Source organism: Lutra lutra, chromosome 4 (assembly GCF_902655055.1).
Source record: "Lutra lutra chromosome 4, mLutLut1.2, whole genome shotgun sequence".
Taxonomy (NCBI): domain Eukaryota; kingdom Metazoa; phylum Chordata; class Mammalia; order Carnivora; family Mustelidae; genus Lutra; species Lutra lutra.
Window position 1 is genome coordinate 117,957,296 of NC_062281.1, and position 26,958 is coordinate 117,984,253.

The 26,958-nt window shown below is 36.3% G+C and overlaps 1 protein-coding gene across 1 annotated transcript in view; it reads right to left on the reverse strand.

The window, feature by feature from the left end:
• The window catches only part of CCDC18 (coiled-coil domain containing 18), a 112,966-nt gene that overhangs the window by 73,800 nt on the left and 12,208 nt on the right, over nt 1-26,958 (reverse strand). The window contains 10 exon segments of the mRNA XM_047725455.1: nt 2-53; nt 901-1,124; nt 8,730-8,890; nt 9,729-9,756; nt 9,759-9,819; nt 9,821-9,853; nt 12,532-12,823; nt 14,606-14,727; nt 17,594-17,690; nt 26,299-26,427. Coding sequence (XP_047581411.1) covers nt 2-53; nt 901-1,124; nt 8,730-8,890; nt 9,729-9,756; nt 9,759-9,819; nt 9,821-9,853; nt 12,532-12,823; nt 14,606-14,727; nt 17,594-17,690; nt 26,299-26,427 — 1,199 coding nt within the window.

Sequence of the window (26,958 nt, forward strand, 5' to 3'; positions counted from 1 at the left end):
TTTTCTTCCAGCTGTTTCTCAAGAGTTAAAAGTTGAGAACATTTCTTTGTCATCTGAAAACACATTGAAATAAAAATAAATAATAAATAAATATTTCTTAAAAATTACTTTTAAAGATAAGTGACAATTTAGAAGAAAAATAGTGAAGGGAAGACCAGATATATGAGAGATTGTTCCATCTTTTTCCTAAGTGTGGGGTAAAAGATTTTAAAATGAGAAATCAGACATTTTAAAAGTACTCCTATCAAAAAAAGTATTCCTACAGACAGCATCAGCTTCAGTCTAACGTGTGAATATAACATAAACACATGTGGTTCTGGTCTATAATTACCTAAGAAGGCATCCTTATTCTGTCCTCAATAGAAATGAAGATCAAATACTCACAAAACACACATTATGCAATTTTCAAAATGTAATCCAAACATATCTGCATCAGAATCATATGCACTTGTTCACAAATGGAGATTTCTGAGCATGATTCCATACCTACTGAACCAGAATCATTAGAACAGTATCCCAAATCTTCACATTTAACAGGCATCCCAGCTCATTCTGCTGTTAGCTAACATTCAAAATCGTCTATTATCACTCTTTTTCTTCTAATTACATAATCCAAATTCTTGACTTGTTGAATGTTTATTAGCCATATTAACTTATACTTGGAAGAAATAATAGACTGCCATACATTAGAAGTTCCACCATATTTGAGACCTGCTAGCCACTAGAGAGTAATTTCTTACTTTTAACCTATGTTAAAACCCAAAGGTTTCCAATATGATTTTAAAGATTTTATAACTGATGTATAAATCTGGACTTACATATCCAACTTTGACACAACTCTACAGGACCTTTTATCTTGTCTCCACAGTTAGTACATACAAACAGCTAATTCAAGCTTACTTCACTTTCCAGTTTGCTAGAGTTTGAAGCTTTCTCCAGCAGCTCCTCTTGTATCAGCTGAAACTGACTAGTTCTGTGGGCCATGTTAACCTTCAAATCAGAATTCTCAGCTTCTATTTGCGTCAACTTAGCACGTAGTTCTTCTATTCCAGAAGCAAGTCTTTGTCTTTCTCTTTCATACTGCTTATTCACAGTATATTGATTTTGGTCTTTTATTCTTTCTGCTAACAAACATAGAAGGAAAATTGTTCTGTATAAAACTTAAAGAATGGGGTGCCTGGGTGTCTCAGTCTGTTAAGCATCTGCCTTTGGCTTGGGTCATAATTCCAAGGTCCCGGGATCAAGCCCTGTGTCAGGCTCCCTGCTTGGTGGATAGCCTGCTTCTCCCTCCACCCTCCTCGCGCTCTCTCCTCATTCGCTCTCGCTCTATCCCAAATAAAGTCTTTAAAAAAAAAAAAATCTTTTAAAAACAAGCTTAAATAAAAACCTATTAAATTTGAAAGATTAGTCATATACAAAGCTAATTTCTCATCTAAAAAATACTAAAGGGAATGGAGAATGAGACATACATTAAGGAAAATATAATGACAGGAACATAGTAAGTAGGGTACTTTCTATATTAAGTACATAACAAGTAGGAATAAATTCTTCTGAATCACTCACTTTTCTAGACTATTCCTTATAACAGAAAGAGTCCTTCTCTCACTCTAAAAGTACCCCCCCCCCCCTTTTTGGATAGAAAACATTGTTTTTAAAAAATCATTGTTTTAAAAAAAAGCTGTGCTGTTTCCTTAAACTGAAGTTGACCATAAAATTTCTCTGGATAACCTGGAATCATTAAGAATATTTTGATATAGTGGCACCTGGATGGCACAGTTGGTTAAGCATCTGCCTCCTGCTCGGGTCATGATCTCAGGGTCCTGGGACAGAGCGCTGAATCAGGCTCCCTGCTCAGCAAGGGAGTCTAGCTTCTCCCTTTCCCTTCTGCCCTTCCCCCCACTTGTGCTTTTTCTCTCTCTCTCATGTTCTCTCTCACTCTCAAATAAATAAATAATCTTTTCAAAAAAAGAGTATTTTCGGGGCGCCTGGGTGGCTCGGTGGGTTAAAGCCTCTGCCTTCAGCTCAGGTCATGATCCCAGGTCTTGGGATCAAGCCCCACATCTGGCTCTCTGTCCAGCAGGAGCCTGCTTCCTCCTCTCTCTCTGCCTGCCTCTCTGCCTACCTGTGATCTCTGTCAAATAAATAAATAAAATCTTAAAAAAAAGTGTTTCTTTAAAAAAAAAAAGAGTATTTTCATGTACTATATATAGATGCAAGTTCAAAAACTGAAGAACGGAATTCTTCCTAGTCTAAACTAGCTCATAAGAATTCAGTGATGCTTTCTGAAACTACTGAGGGTTAGCAAAAATAGTTGTTCGAAACACATCCTTTCTCCACTACACACATATAAACCTACTCCCACCCAAAAGTGACTGAGTTTTCAGGAGTGCCTTAAAGAGGCATAATCTAGATGGCATGAAAACACACATAGGTATGGAAATGTGTAGAGATGTATTATGCTTTCAAGGGTTGCTTAAGCAGCCACCTCCTACCAATTCTCCGTGTTCCTAATAGTTCACAATTTAGGCTATCTATCTATCATTAGCTCTATACTCTTTGATGTAAGAAAATTTATAACATATTTGTTAACACCACTAATAACTAGCATGCACTCTGCTAATAATCTTATTACTCATCCCTATTCTCTCTAATCACTTAGCTATCTAATTTTCTCTGCTGTCATTTTTCCTGCCACCAGTCAATTATACTTGAAGATAGACCATGATAAGTTAAAGATACATAAGTTAACCACTAGGGCAACCATTAAGAAAATAAAGAGGTATAGTTAGCTAATCAATAGTGGAGACAAGAATGGAATACTAAAATATAACTGATCCAAAAGAAAGCAGGAAAGATGAATAAAGGCCATTAAAATAAATACCGAACAAGCACCAAGATGACAGTTTTTCTCCTCCCTCTCCCTTTGCCCCCCTACAAGGGGGCAAAAGTATTTTTATTTAAATAAATAAAAAGGTACTTGATGTAAATTTACTTACAATAAGTGCACCCATTTAAAATAAAAAGTTCGATACATTTGGTCAAATGTTTGTTTTTTTCATAGGCTTATATCTTGTAACTATCACCACAATCAGACATCTAACATTTCCATCAGAAACAAATGGCCAACAGACAGACATGAGAAAGTGTTCAACATCACTAGTATCAGGGAAATGGCAAATCAAACCTCAGTAATATCACCTCATACCTGCCAGAAACAGCTAAAATAAAAAACACATTTGGAAAACAATATGGAAGTTCCTTAAAAAAACAAAAACAGAGGGGCGCCTGGGTGGCTCAGTGGGTTAAAAGCCTCTGCCTTTGGCTCAGGTCATGATCCCAGGACCTTGGGATCATGGGCTCTCTGCTCAGTGGGGAGCCTGCCTGCCCCCTACTGCTTCCCTCTCTGCCTACTTGTGATCTCTGTCTGTCAAATAAATAAATAAATTCTTTAAAAGAAAAACAAGCAGAATTATTATATGATTTACTAATTTTACTACTGGGTATATACCCAAAGAAAATGAAAACACTAACTCAAAAAGATATATGCACCCCTATATTTATTCCATTATTATTTACAATAGCCAAGATATGGAAGCAACCTAAGTGCCCACCGATAAATGAATGAATAAAGAAGATAGGGTATGGGCATGTATAAAATGGAACATTACATTTCAGTAATATCAACCTTAAAAGTAATATCAGCCATAAAAATAAAAAATAATGAGATTTTGCCATTTGCTACATAAATGGACCTAGAAGATATAAGCTAACTGAAAATAAGTCAGAGAAAGACAAATATTGTTGATTTCATTCACATGTGGAATTTAAGAAACAAATGAACAAAAGAAAAAAAACACAAAATACACTCATATATGGAGAACAAATTGGTTGTTGCCAGAGGGTGGAGAAAGAGTTAAATAGATAAAAAGGATTAAGAGTACACTTATCATGATGAATGCTGAGTATGTATAGAAATGTTGAATTACTATATTGTATACCTGAAGCTAACATAACACGCTATGTTAATTATACTTTAATTTTTAAAAAACCCCAAAACCAGAAAAACATTCCCACAGGATCCCTTGTACTCCTTCTCAGTTTCCTTCGGGTTTGTCTTTAATTTTTCTTACAGTGAAAGCTTAGATTATTGATTTTAAACATTTCTCCTTTTCTAATCTAAGTGTTGTTTTTTTTTTTTTTAAAGATTTTATTTATTTATTTGACAGAGAGAAATCACAGCAGGCAGAGAGGCAGGCAGAGAGAGAGGAGGAAGCAGGCTCCCTGCTGAGCAGAAAGCCCGATGCGGGGCTCGAACCCAGGACCTGGGATCATGACCTGAGCCGAAGGCAGCGGCTTAACCCACTGAGCCACCCAGGCGCCCCAATCTAAGTGTTTTAAGGTATAAATTATCTTTAGGCAATGCTATAGCTGACACTAATTTTTATATGTTGTATTTTCATTTTATTTACTTCACAATATCCTATAATATCTTTTGTGTGTGTTTATTTCCAAATATTAGAATTTTCTGGCTATTTTTTTGTTATTAGTAGTGGACACTAGGTTGTATGAATGAAACTGATTTCAGTTTTTTTTTTTTAATTTCAGTTTTTAACATGTTTTGAGACTTCACTTTTAGCCAGCATATGGAGTATCTTAATGAATATTTTAAATACATTTGAGAAAATTGTATATTCTGGTGATTACTGTATAGAGTGAATGTCAATCATATTAAACTTCTTTATAGTACTTAAGTCTTCTTTCCTCTTAATGATTTTTTTAAGATTTTATTTATTTATTTGACAGAGAAAGATCACAAGTAGGCAGAGCAGCAGGCAGAGAGAGGGGGAAGCAGGCTCCTTGCCAAGCAGAGAGCCTGATGGGGGACTTGATCCCAGGACCCTGAGATCATGACCCGAGCAGAAGGCAGCGGCCCAACCCACTGAGTGACCCAGGCGCCCCTTCTTAATGATTTTCTGTGTACTTGTTCTATCAATTACTGAGAAAGTACTTTGAAATCTTCAGATATATATGTGGGTTTGTTAATTTATCCTTCTAGTTCTGTCAGCCTCAACTCTGATTTGTCCAAAATTAATATAGTTATTCCAGCTATTTTTTATTGATATATAATTGACATATAACACTATATTAGTTTCAGGTGTATGACATAATGACTTGGTATGTGTATGTATTTTGAAATGATTACTACAATAAGTCTATTTAATATATATCATCACATATAGTTACAAATTTTAGGGAGAGATGACAGCTTTTAAGATCTTCTCTCCCACATAAACAATGAATCCTGGAACACTGCATCAAAAACGAATGACTAACATAACACAATAAAGAAAAAGAAAGATATTCTCTCCCAACAATTTTTATACATCTAATACGGTTTAGTAACTATAGTCATCATGCTATATATTACATCTCCAGGACTTGTTTATATTATAACTGAAAGTTTGTACCTTTTAACCACATTTACCCATTTTCCCCACCCCTAAGTCCTGCCTCTGGCAAACACCAGTTTGTCTTCTATGAGTTTGTTTTGTTGTTTTGACATTTCATACATAAGCAAGATCATGCAGTATTTGTCTTTCTCTGCCTGACTTCTTGTTTAACCTAATGTCCTCAAGGTTCATCCATGTTGTCACAAATGGCAGGGTGTCTTTTTTATGCTGAATAATATTTCAGCATGTATGCATACATTATATACATATATATAGTATAGGAGTGCAGACATCTTTTCAAGATAGTGATTTCAGGGGGTTGGCAAGATGGAGTAACCAGATGATGGGTATTAAGGAGGGCACATGTTGTGATGAGCACAGTGTGTTGTATGCAACTAATGAATCATTGAACACTACATCAAAAACTAATGATGTATTATATGATGGCTAACTGAACATAGTAAAAAAAGATAGTGATTTCAGATGTCAGATAAATACTCCGAACTGGAATTACTGCAACATATGGTAGTGCTATTTTTAATTTTTTGAGGAACTTCCATACTGTTTTCCAAAGCAACTGTACAATTTATGTGATCACCAACAGGGCACAAGGGTTCCCTTTTCTTCACATCCTCACCAATGTTTATTTCTTGCCTTTTTGATGATAGCCATTCTGACAGATGTGGGGTGATATGTCATTGTGGCTTTGATTGCATTTCCCTGATGATCAGTGCTGTTGAGCATCTTTTCATGTGTTTGTTTACCATGTGGATGTCTTCTTTGGAAGAATGTCTATGAAGATCCTCTGCCCATTTAAAAAAAATATTTTATTTATCTGAGAGAGAGAGAGAGCTAGGGGAGGAGCAGAGGGTGAGGACAAGCGGACTTTACACTGAGTGCCAAACCCAACTCGGGGCTTGATTACACGACCCTGAGATCAAGACTGAGTTGAAATCAAGAGTCAGATACTCAAATGACTGAGGCAGGTACCCTGCCTCTGCCCATTTTTTTAAATAAAAAAATTTTTTTATTGAGTTGCAGGAATTTTATGTATGGATACTAACACCTTATCAGATATGATTTACAAATGCTTTCTCCCACTTTATAGGTCGTCTTTTCTTTTGCTGGAGAGAAGCTTTTTTTTTTTTTTAAGATTTTTTTTTTTTTTTTTTTTACAGACAGATCACAAGTAGGCAGAGACAGACAGGAGGAGGAGGCAGGCTCCCCGCTGAGCAGAGAGCCCGATGCGGGACTCGATCCCAGGACCCTGAGACCACGACCCGAGCCGAAGGCAGAGGCCCCAACCACTGAGCCACCCAGGCGCCCCTGGAGAGAATTTTTTTTTTTTTGTCAGAGAGAGAGGGAGAGAGAGCAAGCACAGGCAGACAGAATGGCAGGCAGAGGCAGAGGGAGGAGGGAGAAGCAGGCTCCCCACCATGCAAGGAGCCTGATGGTGGAACTCGATCCCAGGACGCTGGGATCATGACCTGAGCCGAAGGCAGCTGCTTAACCAACTGAGCCACCCAGGCGTCCCTGGAGAGAAGCTTTTTAGTTTGATATAGTCCCACTATTTTTACTTTCTTGTTTTTGATTTTGGTCTCAAGCCCAAAGAAATCATCATGAAGACTGATATCTAGGAGCTTTTTTCTTACATTTTCTTCTAGTTTTACGGTTTCAGGTTTTATATTCATCCATAATCCATTTTGAGTTGATTTTTTTTCTGTAAGATAGTAATCTACTTTCATTCTTTTGCATTTGGCTATTCAGTTTTCCTGACAGTGTTTATTGAAAAGGCTATCCTTATCCTATCGAATGTTCTTATCTCCTTTGTTGTAAATTAATTGACTCCTTATGCACAGGTTTTGTGGTCTCTATGCTATTCCATTGATCTATGCCTATTTTTAATGTCAATACCACACTGTTTTAAATATTATAGCTTGTAATATAGTTTGAAATTAGGAAATGTGATGCCTCCAGCTTTGTTTTACTTTTTCAAAATTACTTTGGCTATTAGGTCTTTTGTGGTCCCCTACAAATTTTAGGATCGTTCTCCTGTTCTATAAAAAATGTCATTGGAGGGCGCCTGAGTGGGTCAGTCAGTAAAGCATCTGCCTTCAGCCCAGGTCATGATTCCAGGGTCCTGGGATTGAGTCCTGCATGGGGAATCCCTACTCAGTGGGGAGTCTGCTTCTCCCTCTCTCTTTGCCCCTCCCCTCTGCTTGTGTGTGCTCTCTCTTTATTGCTCAGATAAATAACTCTTTTAAAAAAAAAAAGAAATATATCTTTGTATTTAAAAAAAAAAAAAGGCAGGGCGCCTGTGTGGCTCAGAGGGTTAAGCCTCTGTCTTCGGCTCAGGTCATGATCTCAGGGTCCTGAGATCGAGCCCCACACTGGGCTCTCTGCTCAGCGGGGAGCCTGCTTCCCCCTCTCTACATGCCTCTCTGCCTACTTGTGATCTCTCTCAAATAAATAAAATCTTAAAAAAATAATAAAATTTAAAAAAAAATTTTTTAAAAAGCCACTGGAAAGGAGCTAGAAAAAGAACAACAAACAAAGCCTAAAGCCAGGAGAAGGGAAATAAAGATTAGAGCAGAAATAAATGATATAGAAACAAACAAAAAAAGAAACCCAGAATAGATCAATGAAACCAAGAACTGGTTCTTTGAAAGAATAAAACTGATAAACCCTGAATCAGATTTATCAAAACGAAAAGAGAAGGGAACCTGGGTGGTTCTGTCAGTTAAGCATCTGCCTTTGGCTCAGATCATGATGTTGGGGTCCTAGGGCTGAGCCCTGCGTTAGGCTCCCTGCTGAGCGGGGAGTCTGCTTCATTTTCTCCCTCTGCCCCTACCCTGCTCATGCTTTCACTCACTGTCTCTCTCAAATTAATAAATAAAAAAAATCTTAAAAAAAAAAAAGAGAGAGAGAGAGAGAAAGGCCTCAGAGAGATAAAATCATGAATGAGGAGAGATCAGACCAACCCAAACTAGTACTAATAGATTATCGATAATAGAAACTAAACTTTTTATAACCATTTCTCTAAAAATTATCATAAAAGACTTAGAATTAAGGGGCACCTCAGTGGTTCAGTCAGTTAAATGTCTGCCTCAGGTAATGATCCCGGGGGGGGGGGGGGGGGGGGGTCCCTGCTCAGCAGGGAGCCTGATTCTCCCTCTGCCCCTCCCCCTGCTCATGCTTATGCTTCCCCCTCCCCCGAAATAAATAAAATCTTAAAAAAAAAAAGACCTAGAATTTAAAAATTCAATTTAATATACTCACCTAATTGACTACCTCCTAGTTTTACCGGTTCTGTCTCTAAACTATTTAATTTGCCACTTTCTTGTCTGTCATTACAAGCAATAAGACTCTTAGATAACTGATTTGCAGCCAGGTTTGCCTGAAGCTTTTGAATTTCTGCCTCCTTTATTGCAAGCTTAATCCTGGAACAAAATAAAATACACCAAAAATTATTAGAAAGATCCTATATAAATATCTCATATCATTTTTACCTCAAGTTAGCAAAATTTTAAAACTCTGGTATTTGTTAACTATTGGGCAGGATGTTGAAATTCTTACATACCATTGATTGGAATCTAAACTGGTTCAGCTATTTTAAAAACTTGATAGTACCTAGTAAAACTAAAATATATACACACCATGACCCAGCAATTTCACTTTTAGAGAAACTCTGGCATACTGTAAAGGAAACATGTAAATATATGTAATTTGGAGCACTGTTTATAATGGAAGAAAAGTAGAAACAAGGTAGCTATCAATAAATAGTGATACAGTTATAGGATAGACTCCTATATAGTTAGCTACTAAAACTAACCATACTAATCCACCCATTGATTAGTCACTCTAACTACCTACCTCAACATTTATGAATTTAAAAAATAATGCTGAGTGAAAAAGCAAAATTACAAACAATATAAGCACATAGTATATTTTCCATGTATGGATGTAAATATATACAAAATGGACTGAAGAATATACACCCAATTCAGGATGGTGGACACTTAGGAGGAGAATGAGACTAGTGAGAAGGAACATCCCATAATGTTTTTACTTTTTACTTAAACACATTTGGAAAAAAAAAAATCACAAAATGTTAGGAAGAATCAATTATTAGTTGTGGAAACACAGATATTTGTTATAATACTTGCAGAACTTTTCTGTACATTTTTCATCTTCTCAAAGATTAAATTAATTTAATTACCAATTTTTAAAAAACACATCTGAAGTTTCAGATGCAACTTCAGCATCTGAAAACCATACCTCAATTCTGAAATCACCATTTTATTGCCTCACAGCAGCCAATGTAATTGTCTTCCTTGTTTGAGAAACTACTCATCTGGTGTTTAGAAAGAGGATGATTTAAAACCAAACATTTCTCTTTTTAACTGCAAATTTAAAAACAAACACATGTAAACTTACATCGATGATGCAACTGTTTTATTATTCAGAACTCCAATTTTTAAAAATTATGTGAATTAATAGAAATAACCTAAGGTCCATCAATAGGATAAATGTATAAATACATTATGAAATGTTAAGACAGCAGGAAAACCACAAGAGTTAAAATAAACCTGCGTTATATAAATCAATTGGAGACATCATATAACACAACATTAAGTGAAAAACAACAGAGGCACATGTAGTATTTTCCAAAAATATATTAGTAATATATGTTTTTCTAGAGCATTCATATGTGGCAACATTTAAAATATAGACAAGAAGGATACACATGAGTCTCAGAATAGTGCCTATCTCTGTGGACAGATTGAAAGGACTGGGATCTAACACAGTACATAAAGAGGCTTTATTTATCTGTAAAATTTTATTCTAAAAAAATCTGAAGTGGATATCACAATATATTACTCAGATATAACAAGTGGTATGGGCTTTTCTGTATGTTTGAACAATAGAGAATTTTTTTAATTAGTTGTGAAAGGGGGTAGATAAGCACTTAATGACTACTACCTTCAAATTATAACCAAACCAAGCTTCCTAGAAATGAAAAAAATTCACATTTCCAACCATGTAATTCCTAGCATTGCATGAAACACAGAATCAAACATATATTACCACACCAACTTCAGATTCACATAGAAAGTAATTCTTGATATTGAGTCAAATGAGAATATCAGTTTAAAATGAATGCTATTGGGCTCCTGGGTGGCTCAGACAGTTAAGCATCTGTCTTCGGCTCACATCATAAACCCAGGGTTCTGGGGTGGAGACTTACATCGGGCTCCCTGCTCAGCAGGGAGCCTGCTTCTCCTTCTCCCTCTACTCCTATCCCCACTTATTCTCTCTCTCTCTCTCTAAATAATAAAATTTATTTATTTTAAATAAATAAAATCTTTTTAAAAAATTAAAAAATGAATACAATCTGCATCTAATTACTGTCAAATTTCAAAAGTAAACAGTACATTAAAAACCTAAGCAAAAAATCAGGATCCTAGAAAAGCAGATATAGCAGAGGTCTGGGAACCAAGAATCATGCATTCTAGTTTTAATTCTCCTACCAGCTAGTTGTAAAAGTTACTTACTTCCTCGGTGCTACATTTCTTCAGCAATAAAATGACGGTGTTGAATCAAACGATTTCTAAGGCCCCTTTCAGCTTATTAATTCCATGGTAGTTTAAAATTGGTAAGAGTCTACCACCCCTTCAAATATATTTGAAACCATCCATGAGATATTTATCTACGCTCTTTTCCTGATCTCACCCTTATCGTACATGTATCAATAATGGATTTCTGATACAGTTATATTTACTTTCTTCCTAATCTCACATATATATGGTCATATATATAACTGAAAGAGAAATGGTGGTGAGCTGCTATCATAAAAACATTTTAATGTTCTGTGCATTCTAATAAGTACATGAAAAGTCACACAACATCATTAGTCATTAGAAAATGCAAATTAAAACTACAATGTAATACCACTTTATACCCACTAAGATGGCTATAATCTAAAAGACAGATAATAAAAGATGTTGGCTAGGATGCAGAAAAACAGGAACAATCATACATTCCTAGTGAGAACCTAAAATGGTACAGCTACTCTGGAAAACAGTTTAACATAACTTTACCACATGACACAGAAAGTCCACTCCTAGGTAACTATCTACTCAAAAGAAATGAAAAGTATGTCCACAAAAACAGTTGTATGCAAATGTTCACAGTAGCATTGTTCTTAATAGTCCAAAAGTGGAAGCAATCCAAATGTCCATCTAATGGTGAATAGATAAATAAAATGTGGTATATCCATACAATGGACTAATATTCAACAATAAAAGGAAATGAAGTACTGATATGTGTCACAATGGATGATCCCCCCAAATTTTTAGAATGCAAGAAAGCATATATTGTATAATTTTATTTATATGAAATTCTCAGAAAAGACAAATCTCTAGAGACAAGAAAGTAGATTAGTGGTTCCCTAGGTGTGGGTGTGGGTACAGGGACTAATTATAAATAAGCACAAAGATCTTTTGGGGATGATAAAAATGTATGAAAACTAGATCGTGGTATTGTTCCAAAACTTGCAAGGTTACTAAAAATAACTGAACGGTACAATTAAAATTAGTGAATTCTATGCTATGTCAATGTTACTTAAATGAAGCTATTTTTTAAAAATCCTATGTCAGGGTGCCTGGGTGGCTCAATCAGTTAAGTCGCTGCCTTCAGCTCAGGTCATAATCCCAGGGTCCTGGGATGAAGCCCCACGTCAGGCTCCCTGCTCGGTGGAGAGCCTGCTTCTCCCTCTCCCTCTGCCTGCTGCTCTGCCTACTTGTGCTCTCTGTCAAAAAAAAAAAAAAAAAAAAAAAAAATCCTGTGTCATTCTTACATATGGCACCTCAGAGACTAAGACAGGGTGGAAGAGTAGAAAGGTTAAGTGCAGAAAAAGAAAAGGGATTAGACAGAAAAGAAATTCATGATTGAAAGTACAGATATGTAAAAATACATACATACATACAGACATACATATATGTATACTAATAAAGCAACCACAAGATGATGACCTCTCATAAAGCAGTTCAGTAAAATTTTCTTTTTCACCCATACTTACTGGCAACTGGGACATAACTTTTTCCAAACTTCTCAATTCCACCCTTGAACTTTCTATTTCTTGTTGACACAAATCCAGTCGCTCATTCTGTGCTACAACACGGACCTTTAATTCTCGGTTTTCATTCATTAGAGAAAATTTTTCTCTAAGTACTTCTTCTTTGTCCTCTAATTCACTCTCTAGCTTCAGAATACTTTGCCTAGACTCAGTCAGTTGTGCCATAACTTCTGAATTTTTCACTGCCATGAGCCTTAATTTTTCTTTTCCATTGTTATTTTCTTCTTTTAACTGCCTATGAAGAAACAAGCATAAAAACGAGAATAAAATATACATCTATTTTCAGTAGTCATATTTAGTTAATCTCACTTTTAAAATATTTTTAAAGCTTTAATTCTAGAACAGTAACACCAGCTCACTTTACTGAGTGCCTACTTTCTGCATGCCAGACACCCACAACTTTATGTGGGGAGCACTATTATCATTCTCTGTTTACAGATAAGGAAACCAAGCTATAGAAAGGTTATGAAACTTTGCCAGTATCTCACAGTAAATAGGAGGGCAGGATAATTCCATTATCTTCAAAGCATTTCTGCTCCCTTTTGAAACGTGTAAGACAGGAGATCTAACTCCAAAATCCTAATTCAACATATTGCAACATCAAGAAAGTTTTAAATTATATAAGGAAAAATCATGAACTATTAGCCATAACTCTAAGAAAAGTAATCAACCATTAACTGAATACTAAACAGTATTATTTTCAAATATATATACCCACACACACCCACATACACCTATAAAAACATGTCAAACATTAGAACAATCTAATCTTTAGAACTGTTGGTGAATGGATTAATGGATATAAAAATGTGGTACAGCCATAGAGCAGAATAATATTCAACAATAAAAAATTAAATACTGAAATACATCACAATGCATTCATAGTTTCCTATTTCACATTTTTAATGTCTCTGAAATGAGAAGTCTGGACTAAGTAATTCATCATGATTTGAAGAACACATTTTACTAACAAGCTAATGTCACACTACAAGGACAGTATGTGTGTGTTCATTTTCTCTAAATATATGCAAAACAAATATCTTGATCATATTACTCTGTATTTACAAGTATATTAATATCAACATATTTTATTGGTTAAGAATCCTAATGTTAGCACCCGAATGTTTATAGCAGCAATGTCCACAATACACAAACTATGAAAAAAGAACCTAGATGTCCATCAACAGATGAATGGATAAAGAAAATGTGGTATATATATATATACAATGGAATATCATACAGCCATGAAAAGAAATGAAATCTTGCCATTTGCGACGACGTGGATGGAACTAGAGGGTATTATGCTTAGCGAAATAAGTCAACCGGAGAAAGACAACTATCATATGATTTCCTTATATGAGGAAGTGGAGATGCAACGTGGGGGTTTGGGGGGTAGGAAAAGAATAAATGAAACAAGATGGGATCAGGAGGGAGACAAACCATAAGAGACTCTTAATCTCACAAAACAAACTGAGGGTTGCAGGGCGGGGGGGAGGGGGAGAGAGTGGTGGGGTTATGGACATTGGGGAGGGTATGTGCTATGGAGAGTGCTGTGAAGTGTGTAAACCTGGTGATTCATAGACCTGTACCCCTGGGGCTAGTGATACATTATATGTTTATAAAAAAATATAAAAAAATTATTTAGTGGGGCGCCTGGGTGGCTCAGTGGGTTAAGCCGCTGCCTTCGGCTCAGGTCATGATCCCAGGTCCTGGGTTTGAGCCCCGCATCGGGCTTTCTGCTCAGCAAGGAGCCTGCTTCCTCCTCTCTCTCTGCCTGCCTCTCTGCCTACTTGTGATTTCTCTCTGTCAAATAAATAAAATCTTTAAAAAAAAAAAATTATTTAGTAAAAAAAAAAAAGAATCCTAACGTTACCTAGAAAACAATTTCAGTCACGAAACCTATCTTTCTATGCAATTTAAGGCCATAATTACAATATACAAATATTCTATCTTATAATGTTTCAGTTCTTTTTTCATTTCCACACAAAAGTCCTTTTTCCACAACAGGATACTGTACCTTAATTTCTCTTTCAGAATTTCAAGGTCACTTTTATATAGACCACACTTTTCCTGTAGCCTTTTATTTTCTTTTTCACAGCTAATTAGATTTTTCTCTAATATTTCTTCTTCAACTTGAACCTAAAACAATAATTCATTTTAAGTGGACATACTACTGTGGTCATAAATTTTAGGTGTTCCAAAATAAAAAATAGTGATTTCAGAAATAAACATGAAAGTACAGTTCATATTCCACATGTTTAAGGCCCTGGTCTTGTAGTGAAAGGAGCAAAGTAAACTTCCTCAGCAATAACAAAGGGCAGGGAGGGGGACTCGACCATCTGTCCAGAAATAGTTAAGGCCTGTGACAGAGGGGTAATGGTACTACCATCTGAAAGTTAAGTGTTCTGGCCTCACAGGCCACAGGCAAGCAACTCATGTAGGGATGCTACATCGAGTTAGTAAAGGCAAACTATACTGCAAATGTTCCGGAGAAATAATTCTTGAAATTTTAGCCACTGAATACTCCCACTGAAATCAAATCTAAAACAGGTAAAAGTAAAGCGCCCAGGGAGTGCCTGGGTGGCCTCAGTTAAGCATCTGCCTTTAGTTCAGGTCATGATCCCAGGATCCTGAGATCCAGCCCCACATCCAGCTGCCTGCTCAGCGGGAATCTGCTTCTCCATTTGCCCCTCCCCACTGCTCATTCTCTCAATCTCTCTCTCTCTCTCAAAGACATAAATAAAATCTTAAAAAAAAAGTCAAGCACTCAGGTTGGAGTGGTGGGAGAAGAGGGCTCAAGAGATCTGCCTCCACTTTCTGTTACATCTACGTTACTATAGGGCTCTGCTGACCACAGTTTGAAACTGAGAATCCTAAGGAGAAGTGTGAAAAAGCATCTTATGTTTTTCCTCTCTTTCCTGTATAAAGTCCTCCCTCTCCCTGAGGATATTCCCCCGCAGTGAGTATTCTACCTCCTTCATATTACCTTATAAAAGATCCCTTCTATGCTATTGCATTCCCATAGGGATCTTCTCCAAGGCTTTCAGAACAGTGACCAGATTAATTTACACTTCAGACCAGTACCTAATAAGATCCTGATTTTTAAATTTTTTTTTCATTGAAATATAGTTGGGCACCTGGGTAGCTCAGTGGGTTGGGTCTCTGCCTTTGGCTCAGGTCATGATCCCAGGGTCCTGGGATGGAGTCCCACATCGGGCTCTCTGCTCAGTGGGGAGCCTGCCCTCCGCCCCGTCTCTCTGCCTACTTTTGATTTCTCTCTGTCAAATAAATAAATAAAATCTTAAAAAAAAAAGAAAGAAATATAGTTGACACACAATGTTATATTAGTTTCAGATGTACAACAGAGTGATTCTGCAACTCTATGCATTATGCTATGCTCACCACAAGTGTAGTTCCCATCTGACACCACACAACACTATTACAATACCAATGACTCTATTTCCTATACTGTACCTTTCATCCCTGTGACTTATGCATTCCCTAACTGGAAGCCTGTACCTCCTACGGGTATAGCCATTTTGCCTTCCCCCATCCTCCTTCCCTTTCTGTGAACCATCAGTTTGTTTTCTTTATAGGTCTGATATTGCTTTTTGTTCATTTTTTTTAGATTCCACATATAAGTGAAATCATACGGTATTTGTCCTTCTTATTAAATTTTTATTTTTTAAAAAGATTTTATTTATTCATTTAAGAGAAAGAAAGAGAGTAAAGAGAGAGCACAAAAGCAGGGTGGGGGTAGAGGGAGAAGCAGACCCCCTGCAGAGTGGGGAGCCTGATGCTGGGCTCCATCCCAGGACCCTGAGATCATGACCTGAGCTAACCAACTGAGCCACCCAAGCACCCCTCTTATTAAATTCTTTTTTAAAGATTTTATTTATTTATTTGACAGAGAGAGAGAGAGAGAGCAAGCACAAGTAGGCAGAACAGCAGTCAGAGGGAGAGGGAAAGCAGGCCCCCCCACTGAGCAAGGAGCCTGATGTGGGGCTTGATCCCACGATCCTGGGATCGTGACCTGAGCCGAAGGCAGATGCTTAACCAACTGAGCCACCCAAACACCCCCTTATTAAAATTTTAATATTTCTTCTGTCTACCTTTCTTTGAACAGAATCGTTAACTTCCTCTGTTTCAATTATTAAATCAAAATGAAAGTCTCTCACATTAGTATCTATTGACCAGACCTCCCTTCTGAGCTCAATATCTGAATATTCAGCATGTGGCCTTCCTCCAAACAGGTTTTATAATCCATGTGGCATTACTTGAAAATATTAAATGAATATAATAAAGTCACTATACTACTATGCAGAATCTGTTCAAGGAATGTTCCCTCTGAGAAGCAGAAGACAGACCCTCCCAGGGTGGCAGGTCCAGGGAGACCAATTAAAGGCTCTACAATCTACTCTGCCTTCATTTTCATTAAGGGGATGGGAACAAATTTTCTGTTTCTACATCTACGGCTCCAACTTCTGCTCACTCACCTCATCCTTCTCTGCATTTTTTTTTCCTTTCTCTATATATTGTTTTTCCCCTTGTCTCCATTCTTTTCCCACTTTGGAAAAAAAAAGTTTTTTGTTCATTAAAAGAAGATTATGAACACCAGCCTTAACCAGTATTTTTATTTTTATTTTTTTTTTTAAGATTTTATTTATTATTTCTTTGATAGAGAGAGATCACAAGCAGGCAGAGAGGCAGGCAGAGAGAGAGGAGGAAGCAGGCTCCCTGCTGAGCAGAGAGCCCGATGTGGGGCTCGATCCCAGGACCCTGAGATCATGACCTGAGCCGAAGGCAGCGGCTTAACCCACTGAGCCACCCAGGCGCCCCATCCTTAACCAGTATTTTTAAATTCTTTATTCCAACAATTTTATTATGAGGTCATAAAAATTATTCCCTGCTTTAATTCTAAGTAAACATATTCTATTTATGTCTGTTTTTATATTTAAATATAGACAGTAACACAAAACACTGAATTGGCACATCTGCTTCTTACCTTTTCCAGTTTTTCTGCCACTTTTTCTTTATAATGTTGGAAAGCTTTACTTAACTCTTCAGCATTATATAGTGCTTCATTCCTTTGTCTTTCAGCTCTAAAATTTAAAAAGGGATGATTAATAAAAGTAAAGAATGCTATACATTTGACTAGTGAAACTCCAAAGTAACCTATATTTTATTGTAAGGAAAAATTAGAAATGAGCAGTACTAAAAAAGAATAGTAGGCTTAAACCGCAAAATGAATAGAGACTAAAAAATTTCCTATTATCAATATGAAAAATAAAATACATTAACTTTGAAACATACACACATTCCTATGTGTTGGCAATTTTTTTTCTTTATCTGGAAAAGATTACGGGAAGTGGCTTAGGCTATACAAATTCTCAAAGATCAGTTATTATAGAATCAGTCCACTGTCTAGTATATTAAAAATACTCAATAAATCCTATAACCTTTGCAAAGGGCAAGTAAATTTTCAAAAAGGTATTTTCAAAAGACATATCTAAAAGATATAAAAATCTGAACAACAACATCCAACCACTACAAAGCCCTGCCTTAGTTAACCCTGATCTTTCCTCATACTTTTCACATCGAACTGAGACTACTGGGCTGAAATATAGTTAGTTATCATACCCACGCCTAAAAGTTTTTCTATTATCTAAACCTCTTCTCTGTGAAGTCCAGACCTTAGCCTAAAGATTTTACAAAGCAAGGGGATGCATGGCAGGGAGGAAATGGGGACACCACAGTGAGATCAGAGGGTTTGCATGTACCTGAGAACTAACTTTTAATTAGGTCTTGTGGCCTACCTGTGCATCGAAAGGGGAAAGACTATGTTATTTCTAACAGATTCCTGGGAGGCCAAAGCAAGCCGCCCCCATCCCTACCTTGATTGGCATTTCTAAAGTATGTATATTAATCTCAAGGGGCCCAGAACACGTAGCCCCAAGAGAGGTAATCCAGTGAACATGAACAAGGTGGAGGGCCAAAAACAGAGTCAGGATGTCAGCACTCCTACAAGCACAAAGCAGGGATCTTATTTAATTATTAAAAATCAATAATGAATTTTCCCAGCAACATTTTATGAACTTTTTGTTTTTTAAATTTCAAACAGGTACCCCTTAATGCAGATTAACCAATTTTTGATATTTTGCCACAACAGCTTTTGTCTCTCACCTGAGATGTTTTTGTAGTGAACTGCAATCTAGAGAAATTAGTAACCTTCACCCTTAAATACTTTAGTATGTATCCTAAGAAAACACACATTGCCTCATATAACCACAACTATCAAATTCAAAAAATTTAAAATTGTTACAATACTATTATCTAACATATAATTCATGTGTAAGTTTTATCAGTTATTCTAATGTTCTTTATAGATTTTTTTCTTCTGATCTAGGATCACATACCACTTTTAGTTATTTTCTATCTTTAGTTTCTTTAATCTAGAATAGCTCAGCTTTTTTTTAAGTCTTTCATGACACCAACAATTTTTTTACAATAATAGTTTGAATTTATTGAGCATATATTATGTGCCACAGAGAGCGTTAGCTGCTTTATATACCTAATCAAATGGTCACAACTCTGTCAATCGGACATTATCCTTATTTTATCTGTAACTAGTATCTAAAAAGACTAAACAGTATGCTCAAGGCACGCCCCCACACATACTAAGTAGTAAACACAATGTATGAATCTAAGAAGCAGGTGGGCCCTTGCTCTCAACCACCAGGGTACACGGACTACTGACACAAAATTAAATGTCAAATAAGGTGCACAAAAAACCACATGATTTTAGACTCATGCTATGCGAGTATTTTTTTCTTATATAGGGAAATATGAGCATTCTCTGTTTAATAAGTAGAAAAAAACCTTTCACACACACACACACACACACACACACACACACACACACAGAGGTTACTCAAAGGTCTATAATGACAACACCGTTGAAGAGTCACACAAGATGAGATCTTCAACTGCCAGAAGCTGGTGGTCAATTCTGTATTTACCGTGAAGCCCTGGATTCAATGATTCTACCTTCTTTTACTTCCTAATGTGACCAAGTATAAAGTTAAATGACCTATGACCAAAGCTGGCATAAATGTGCAGCAGCCACTCAAGCTATCTGGAAGTAGATTATCACTACAACATGTTTTTCTCATCCTACTTCCCTCTCTTTTCACAACTACCTACTATTTCTCAAGCTTCGTGCTTCACCATGAGAGAAACACATCAGACCAGGGTTCTCTCACATTCTCTAGACAGCTGATGTGTCCCAAGTGAGAAATCCAGTAATCATTGAATGCATGCTGCTAAACATCTGCTTAGCCTTGCCTGTTTCCTCATGAGTAGTAGATGCAGGCTATTCATTCTTGGGAGCACACTACATAAGTGACATTATACTCTTTCCACTCTACCACATATGAAACACACAATGTCAGTCTGTCCAGCACCTTAACTTACTGATTCTTCGAATCTTTCCCCTGATTTGTAATGCCACCTGTTACATACCAAGTTTCCCTTGTGTGTATGTTTGCTAAAGAGGGTCTGTTCTATACAATCAATTCTGGGGGGGGGGGGTATTCCTATACCAACAACACATTAATTTAATTCATATAACTTCAGAAGTCCTGGCATCTACAGGCATGTCCTCCACTTTGGTCTACAGCTTTAAAATTGCCTCCCTTATTCTTAGACCTTTGTTCTTACATATGATATTCAAGGTCAGTTCAATACGGTTTACCAAAAATCTTTTGGGATACTGATTGAAATTGTATTGAATATATCAATTATTTTGGGAAAAACTGACAATTTTATATTAGGCTCCCTTCCAGAAAAAATAGTATATATAGTTTTATTTTAGTATGTGCTTCCAAAGCAATATCTGATATATACTTCATTAGTTAGGTCTTTCTTAAGATTTTCAGTAACATTTTATAACTTTCTCTATCAGATTAAGTATGTCCTTCTATTCTGACATTTTGATATGTGGGGCCTTACAGATCCTGGGAAGACTGGCCCTCCCAGAGTTAGCCAATTCTTAAAGATAGTAAATTACTCACCTGGAAGTTTACCTTTCATAAACGAACTAATCAACCCAGAGCCGGTTCCTCACTCCAGTCTTTGGCTCTTATTATACTCAGGGCCAATAATCCCCTGTCCTTATTACCTCAGGACCAGGTACTAGACAACTCAGGACAGTCTTAAACTCAGTCCATTGAGATTATTTATACTACCAAACCTAAACCTGCTGACCCTGCCTTAACTGCTCCTTCTCACAGACACCACAATAACATCTCCTCCTCATATTTTTCTCCCAACTCTCTCTGCCTCCTGACAAACCCTGATGCTGCCCCTCCACAGCCCCCTGCATAACCTGCATATCAGAATTCCAAGGGCTCCAAAACTTTGCCAAAACTTGATATTGTGGGCCATAATGGGCCTGTTTCCTTTTGTCATCACCATTGTTTTCTTTGGTTTACTTTCTTGTAGGCAAATTTTTAACTATTGATTCAATATCTGTAATGGCTATATATCTATTCACGTTTTCAATTTATTCTTAAATTCTGTTAAATTATATTTTGTTAAAAAGTCATTTATTCAGTCTAAGTTTTCATATTTATCATACTACAATGGTTCATAGTATTTGGTCTTATTTCTTAAATCATAGCTAAATCTGTAATTTAGAAGTTCCTTTTCAATCCCAGTATTGCTTTTTTTTTTTTAATTTCTTTTCAGTGTAACAGTATTCATTGTTTTTGCACCACACCCAGTGCTCCATGCAATCCGTGCCCTCTCTAATACCCACCATCTGGTTCCCCCAACCTCCCACCCCCGCCCCTTTAAAACCCTCAGATTGTTTTTCAGAGTCCATAGTCTCTCATAATTCACCTCCCCAGTATTGCTTTTGTGCCTTGTCTCCTTGATTAAACTTATCTGGTACCCCTTAGTTTGGTCATTATGAAAAAAACCAGATTTAGGTTTTTGTGATTCTATTGTTTTCTTGTTTTCTATTCCACCATTTCATCTTTTATTATTTCAATACTTCTATTTTTATTTTTCTTGTGATGCTCTTTCTTCTACTGTCCTTTTTTTGACTATATAAATTCGATGTTTTAACTCATTCATTCTCACTCATATATTAATTTAACATACACATAGGAGGCTAAAAATTTTCCTCTAAGAATTTATTTGGCTATAGGACATAGTGAAAAGAAGGGGTACATGCACCTCCAGTGTTCATAGCAGCAATGTCCACGATAGACAAACTGTGGAGGGAGCCAAGATGCCCTTCAACAGACGAATGGATAAAGAAGATGTGGTTCACATATACAACGGACTATTACTCAGCCATTAGAAAGGCTGAATACCCATCATTTGCATCGACAAGAATAGAACTGGAGGGGATTATGCTAAGTGAAATAAGTTAAGCAGAGAAAGGCAATTATCATATGATTTCACTCATATGTGGAACATAAGGAATAGTGCAGGGGATCATAAGGGAAGGGAGGGAAAAGTGAATGGAAAGAAATCAGAGAGGGAGACAAACCATGAGAGACTCTGGGTCCAGGAACCAAACTGAGGGTTATAGAAGGGAGAGTATGGGTATTAAGGAGGGCATGTATGATGATGAGCACTAGGTGTGTGTGTGTGTTATACACAACTAATGAAACATTGACCACTACATCAAATGTACTATATGCTGGCTAACTGAACGTAATAATAATAATAGTAATAATAAAAGGGTATCTTTGGCTGCAGCCCAAGAGCTGTGATTATTTTTTTTTATATCACTCCTCTTCAAGAGCTTTCTAATCTTTATCTAATTTCTTCAATGCTCCATAAGTATCAAGAAGGCCGGCTTTAAATTTCCAAACATACATGATTTGGGGGGATTATATACTAATTTAATTGTACAACAGTCTGAGAAGGCAATACATAAAACATATCAATCTTTTGGTGTTTGTCGAAACTCATACTTTTGGCACAGTGAGGTGAGAGATTATAAATGTTCTAGAAGTGCTTAAAAGAATGTGAATTTTCAAACTGTTGGGTATAGGTTTCCATATATACACATGAGATCAAGATTGTTAATTGTCATTGAACTCTTCAACTTCTAGCTTTCTTGTTACTCACCTAACAATTCCTAGTAAATGTGTAAAAATGTTCCCTGTATGATTACAGATTTGTTCATTTTATTTGAAATTTTACTATTAGATTCACACAAGTTCAGAATCTTTAGGGCTTCTGCTGAAGGGTTATTTAAACATTATATAAGAGCCTTGTTTGTTTGTTTGTTTTTTGAGAGGGGAAGAGAGGTCTGGGGCAGGGAGAGGAACAGAGGGAGAAGGGGAATCTTAAGCAGGCTCCACACCCAGCACAGAGCCTGACACAGGCCTGGATCTCACAACCATGAGATCATGACCTGAACAGAAATCAAGAGTCAGACAGTTAACCAAATGAGCCACCCAGGCACCTCTATAAGAGTAATTTTAACTCTAGTAATGCTTGTTGCACTTAAATCTATTTTGTGTGATATTAATATAGCTATATCTACTTTGTTTTAGTGACTATTTGCCTAAAATATTTCTTCTAATTCTTTTGCTTTCAATATTTCTGTGTCCTTATATTTTGGGTATGTCTCTTATAAACAGCATAAAGCTAAACAACCTTTTCCTTTACACTAGTTTTCTAACCCATTATGATTATGATTAATCTTCACGTCTTTGCAAAGGTTCCAATTTTAGAATGCCAACATCCATTCTAGATGGATGGAGTTTCAAAAAGCTCTCAAAAATTTAGATGTCATATCTCTACCTAAAAATCTCAATTGCCTATATGTGCTCTCCAGATTAAAATACAAATACTTTGGCCTAACAATTTCTTGCTTCATTTCCTACTACATTTATCCATTTATAAGTACAAAAAACTCCCTACTGTTCTCAGCAGTGATGCTTTCATACTTCCATGCCTTGTCCAGAATGTATGAAAACAAAATCAACACCCTTCAGTAAAAATTATCTCTTATTTAAGTTTTACAGAGATAACCAGTCACTCTTCCTCTGTACTTTTTCTTAGTTATATTATGAAGCTAGTCTTTGTGTTTTATCATTTCACTATTTCAAATAACCATATACAAAATGTTCATCTGAATAAGTAAAAATTTATCTGAATATGTCTTAATTTCAGAATGTTTAACCCACAGTTTACACTTAAAATAGCCACATTTGTTAGTGTTTATTAAGAGGCACCTTACATTTCTTTTTCTCATTTAATCCTCACATAGATATACTATCATCTTGATTTAACAGATGAACAAACTAAAGCTCAAGAAGGTCAGACAGTTTGCCCAAGATAACAGAGCCACTGAGAAATAAAATCTGGTTGACTCCAAAACCTAAATATTTCCATAAAGTAATAGTGCCATCCAAATATATACTGAAACTTGAACTATACTAACCAAATACTGTGGGAAAATATTCTTCCAAGCTTACTTTAATGAAAAATGACTTAAAGATTTCAAGTAGTTTTTAGAAGTTTAAATGCACATGCAAACAAATATTTAACTTATTTATGACAACCTTTCAAAAAATACTTTCTTAAAAAAAAACTTTCTTCAAAATCTTATTTTATCATGGTTTACCTTTTTTGAAAATAAAAAATTTTTTGCATTCCCACCAACAGTGTAAGAGGGTTCCCCTTTCTCCACAACCCTGCCAACTGATGCAGTCACTCTGGAAACAGTATGGAGGTACCTCAAAAAGTTAAAAATAGAGGCACCTGGGTGGCTCAGTCAGTTAAGCATCTGAGTCATGATCCCACCTCAGATCTTGATCTCAGGGTTGTGAATTCAAGCTCCGTGCTGGGCTCCACACTAGGCATGGAGTCTACTTTAAATAAAAAAAGAAGTTAAAAAATAGAACTTTCCTATGATCCAGCAATTGCACTACTAGCTATTTACCCAAAGGATACAAAAATACTGATTTGAAGAGATACGTGCACCCCAATGTTTTGACTATCGACAATAGTCAAATAATGGGAAAAGCCCAAATGTCCGTCAACTGATAAATGGATAAAGAAGATGCAGAATGTATATACAATGGAATACTCTTCAGTCATCAAAAAGAATGAAACCTTGCCACTTGCAATGACGTGGACAGAGTTAGACAGTATTACTCCAGACGAAATAAGTCAGTCACAAAAAGACAAATACCATATGATTTCATTCATATGTGGAATTTAAGCAACAAAACAGATGAACATGGATGGGTGGGGGACAAACCATAAAACAGACTCTTAACTACCGAGAACAAACTGAGGGTTGATGGAGGGGAGGTGGGTAGGTGATGGGTTAAATAGGTGATGGTTATTTAGTGGGGCACTTGTGATGAGCAATAGGTATTGTATTTAAGTCATGAATCACTAAATTCTACACCTGAAGCTAATATTACACTGTATGTTAACTAACCGGAATTTAAATAAAAACTCAAAAAAGAAAAAAAAAGCCTTTTAAAGATTTTTTTTTTTTTTTAAATTTGAGAGAGAGTGAGTGTGCAAGCATGTGAGTGGGGAAGGGACAGAGGGAGAGGGATAGAGAGAATCTCAAGCAGGCCCCTCCTGAGCATGGAACTGAACAAAGGGCTTGATCTCATGACCCTGAGATCATGACCTGACCTGAAACCAAGAGTCAGATGCCTAAGTGACTAAGCCACCCAGGAGCCCCCAAGAAAATAAAATTTTTTTGAAGATCAAAATGCAGATTATCACTTTATCCTGTGTAAAACTGCTATAAATTATATAATGATATTAGAAAATATTATTAAACTAAAAAAATTTAAATCTTTTTTTTTTTTAAAGATTTTATTTATTTATTTGTCAGAAAGTGAGAGAGAGTGAGCACAGGCAGAGGGAGAAGCAGGCTCCCCACAGAACAAGGAGCCCGATGTGGGACTCGATCCCAGGACGCTGGGATCATGACCTGAGCCAAAGGCAGCTGCTTAACCAACTGAGCCACCCAGGAGTCCCAAAAAAATTTAAATCTTTATTCGTTTACAAGTTAATTGACATTAAGAGTTAACGGTTCCTTAGTCAAGGCTACTTACAAAACTTTATCTTAAAACGTGTTTTATATAAAATAAATACTTCTGCATTACTTATGTATTCCTAAAAGAAGACCCAACTACACTTCCTCATGAATTTTATGTAGGTCATAAAACTTAATTTCAGAAATAAGTAAATATCAATACACTGACTATCATTATCAGGTTTCTAATCCCAATCCAGAATGCCAGTAATATGAAATTTTTAATAGAAAATGAAAAAAAAATTAATAGACAAAAAGAATATTAAGTTATCCTACCACCAGGTTACTTAAATTTTTTCACTTTAAAAATTAGCTATGATTTTATGGGGCGCCTGGGTGGCTCAGTGGGTTAAGCTTCTGCCTTCGGCTCAGGTCATGATCTCAGGGTGCTAGGATCGAGCCCCGAACTGGGCTCTCTGCTCAGCAGGGTAGCCTGCTTCCCACCCCCCGCCCCCTCTCTGCCTGCTTCTCTGACTACTTGTGATCTTTCTCTGTGTGTCAAATAGATAGATAAAATCTTTAAAAAAAAAAAATTAGCTATGATTTTAAATAGGTAATATATTCTTTTTCCTTCTATAAAAACAATTTGTTTTAAAATTTGCTTTGAAAACACATACCTCTTTCCTTGTTTACTTTGTTCAAGTAAGTCCACCTTTAACTTTATACATTCTTCTTGGGACTTCTGCAAACTCTGCTCCTTTTCAATCACCATTTTCTGGCTCTGCTCTAATTTATCTTCGGCCTCCCTATTAAATAAAGGAAGATATATTTTTTAAAGATGTATTTACTGAGAGACAGTGTGTACATGCACGTGTGGGCAAGTGGGGGGATGGGCAGAGGGAGAGAACCTTCACGCAGACTCCCTGCAGAGCCAGACAGGGGGTGGAGGTGGTGTTCATCTCACGACCCATGAGGTCATGACCTGAGGAGAAACCAAGAGCCCAATGCTCAACTAACTGAGCCACCGAGACGTACCAAAAAAGGATATTTTTAAAGGCTATTAAAGAGATTATTCCACGTATGCAAGAATAGCTCAATACTAGGAATTCTATCATTTTAAATCACTGAGGTAAGAGAAACCATTATTTAATAAGAGATAGACAAAATTCATCATCTGTTTACTAAGAATCTTTATAAGGAATGAAATAATACATATATCTGAAATTACAGCTTATATCATATTTCATAGTCAGATACTAGAAGATAACCATATAGTTCAGAAACTAGATAAGAATGACTATTATCACTACTATATCCAATGATTTCTCGAATAGTTA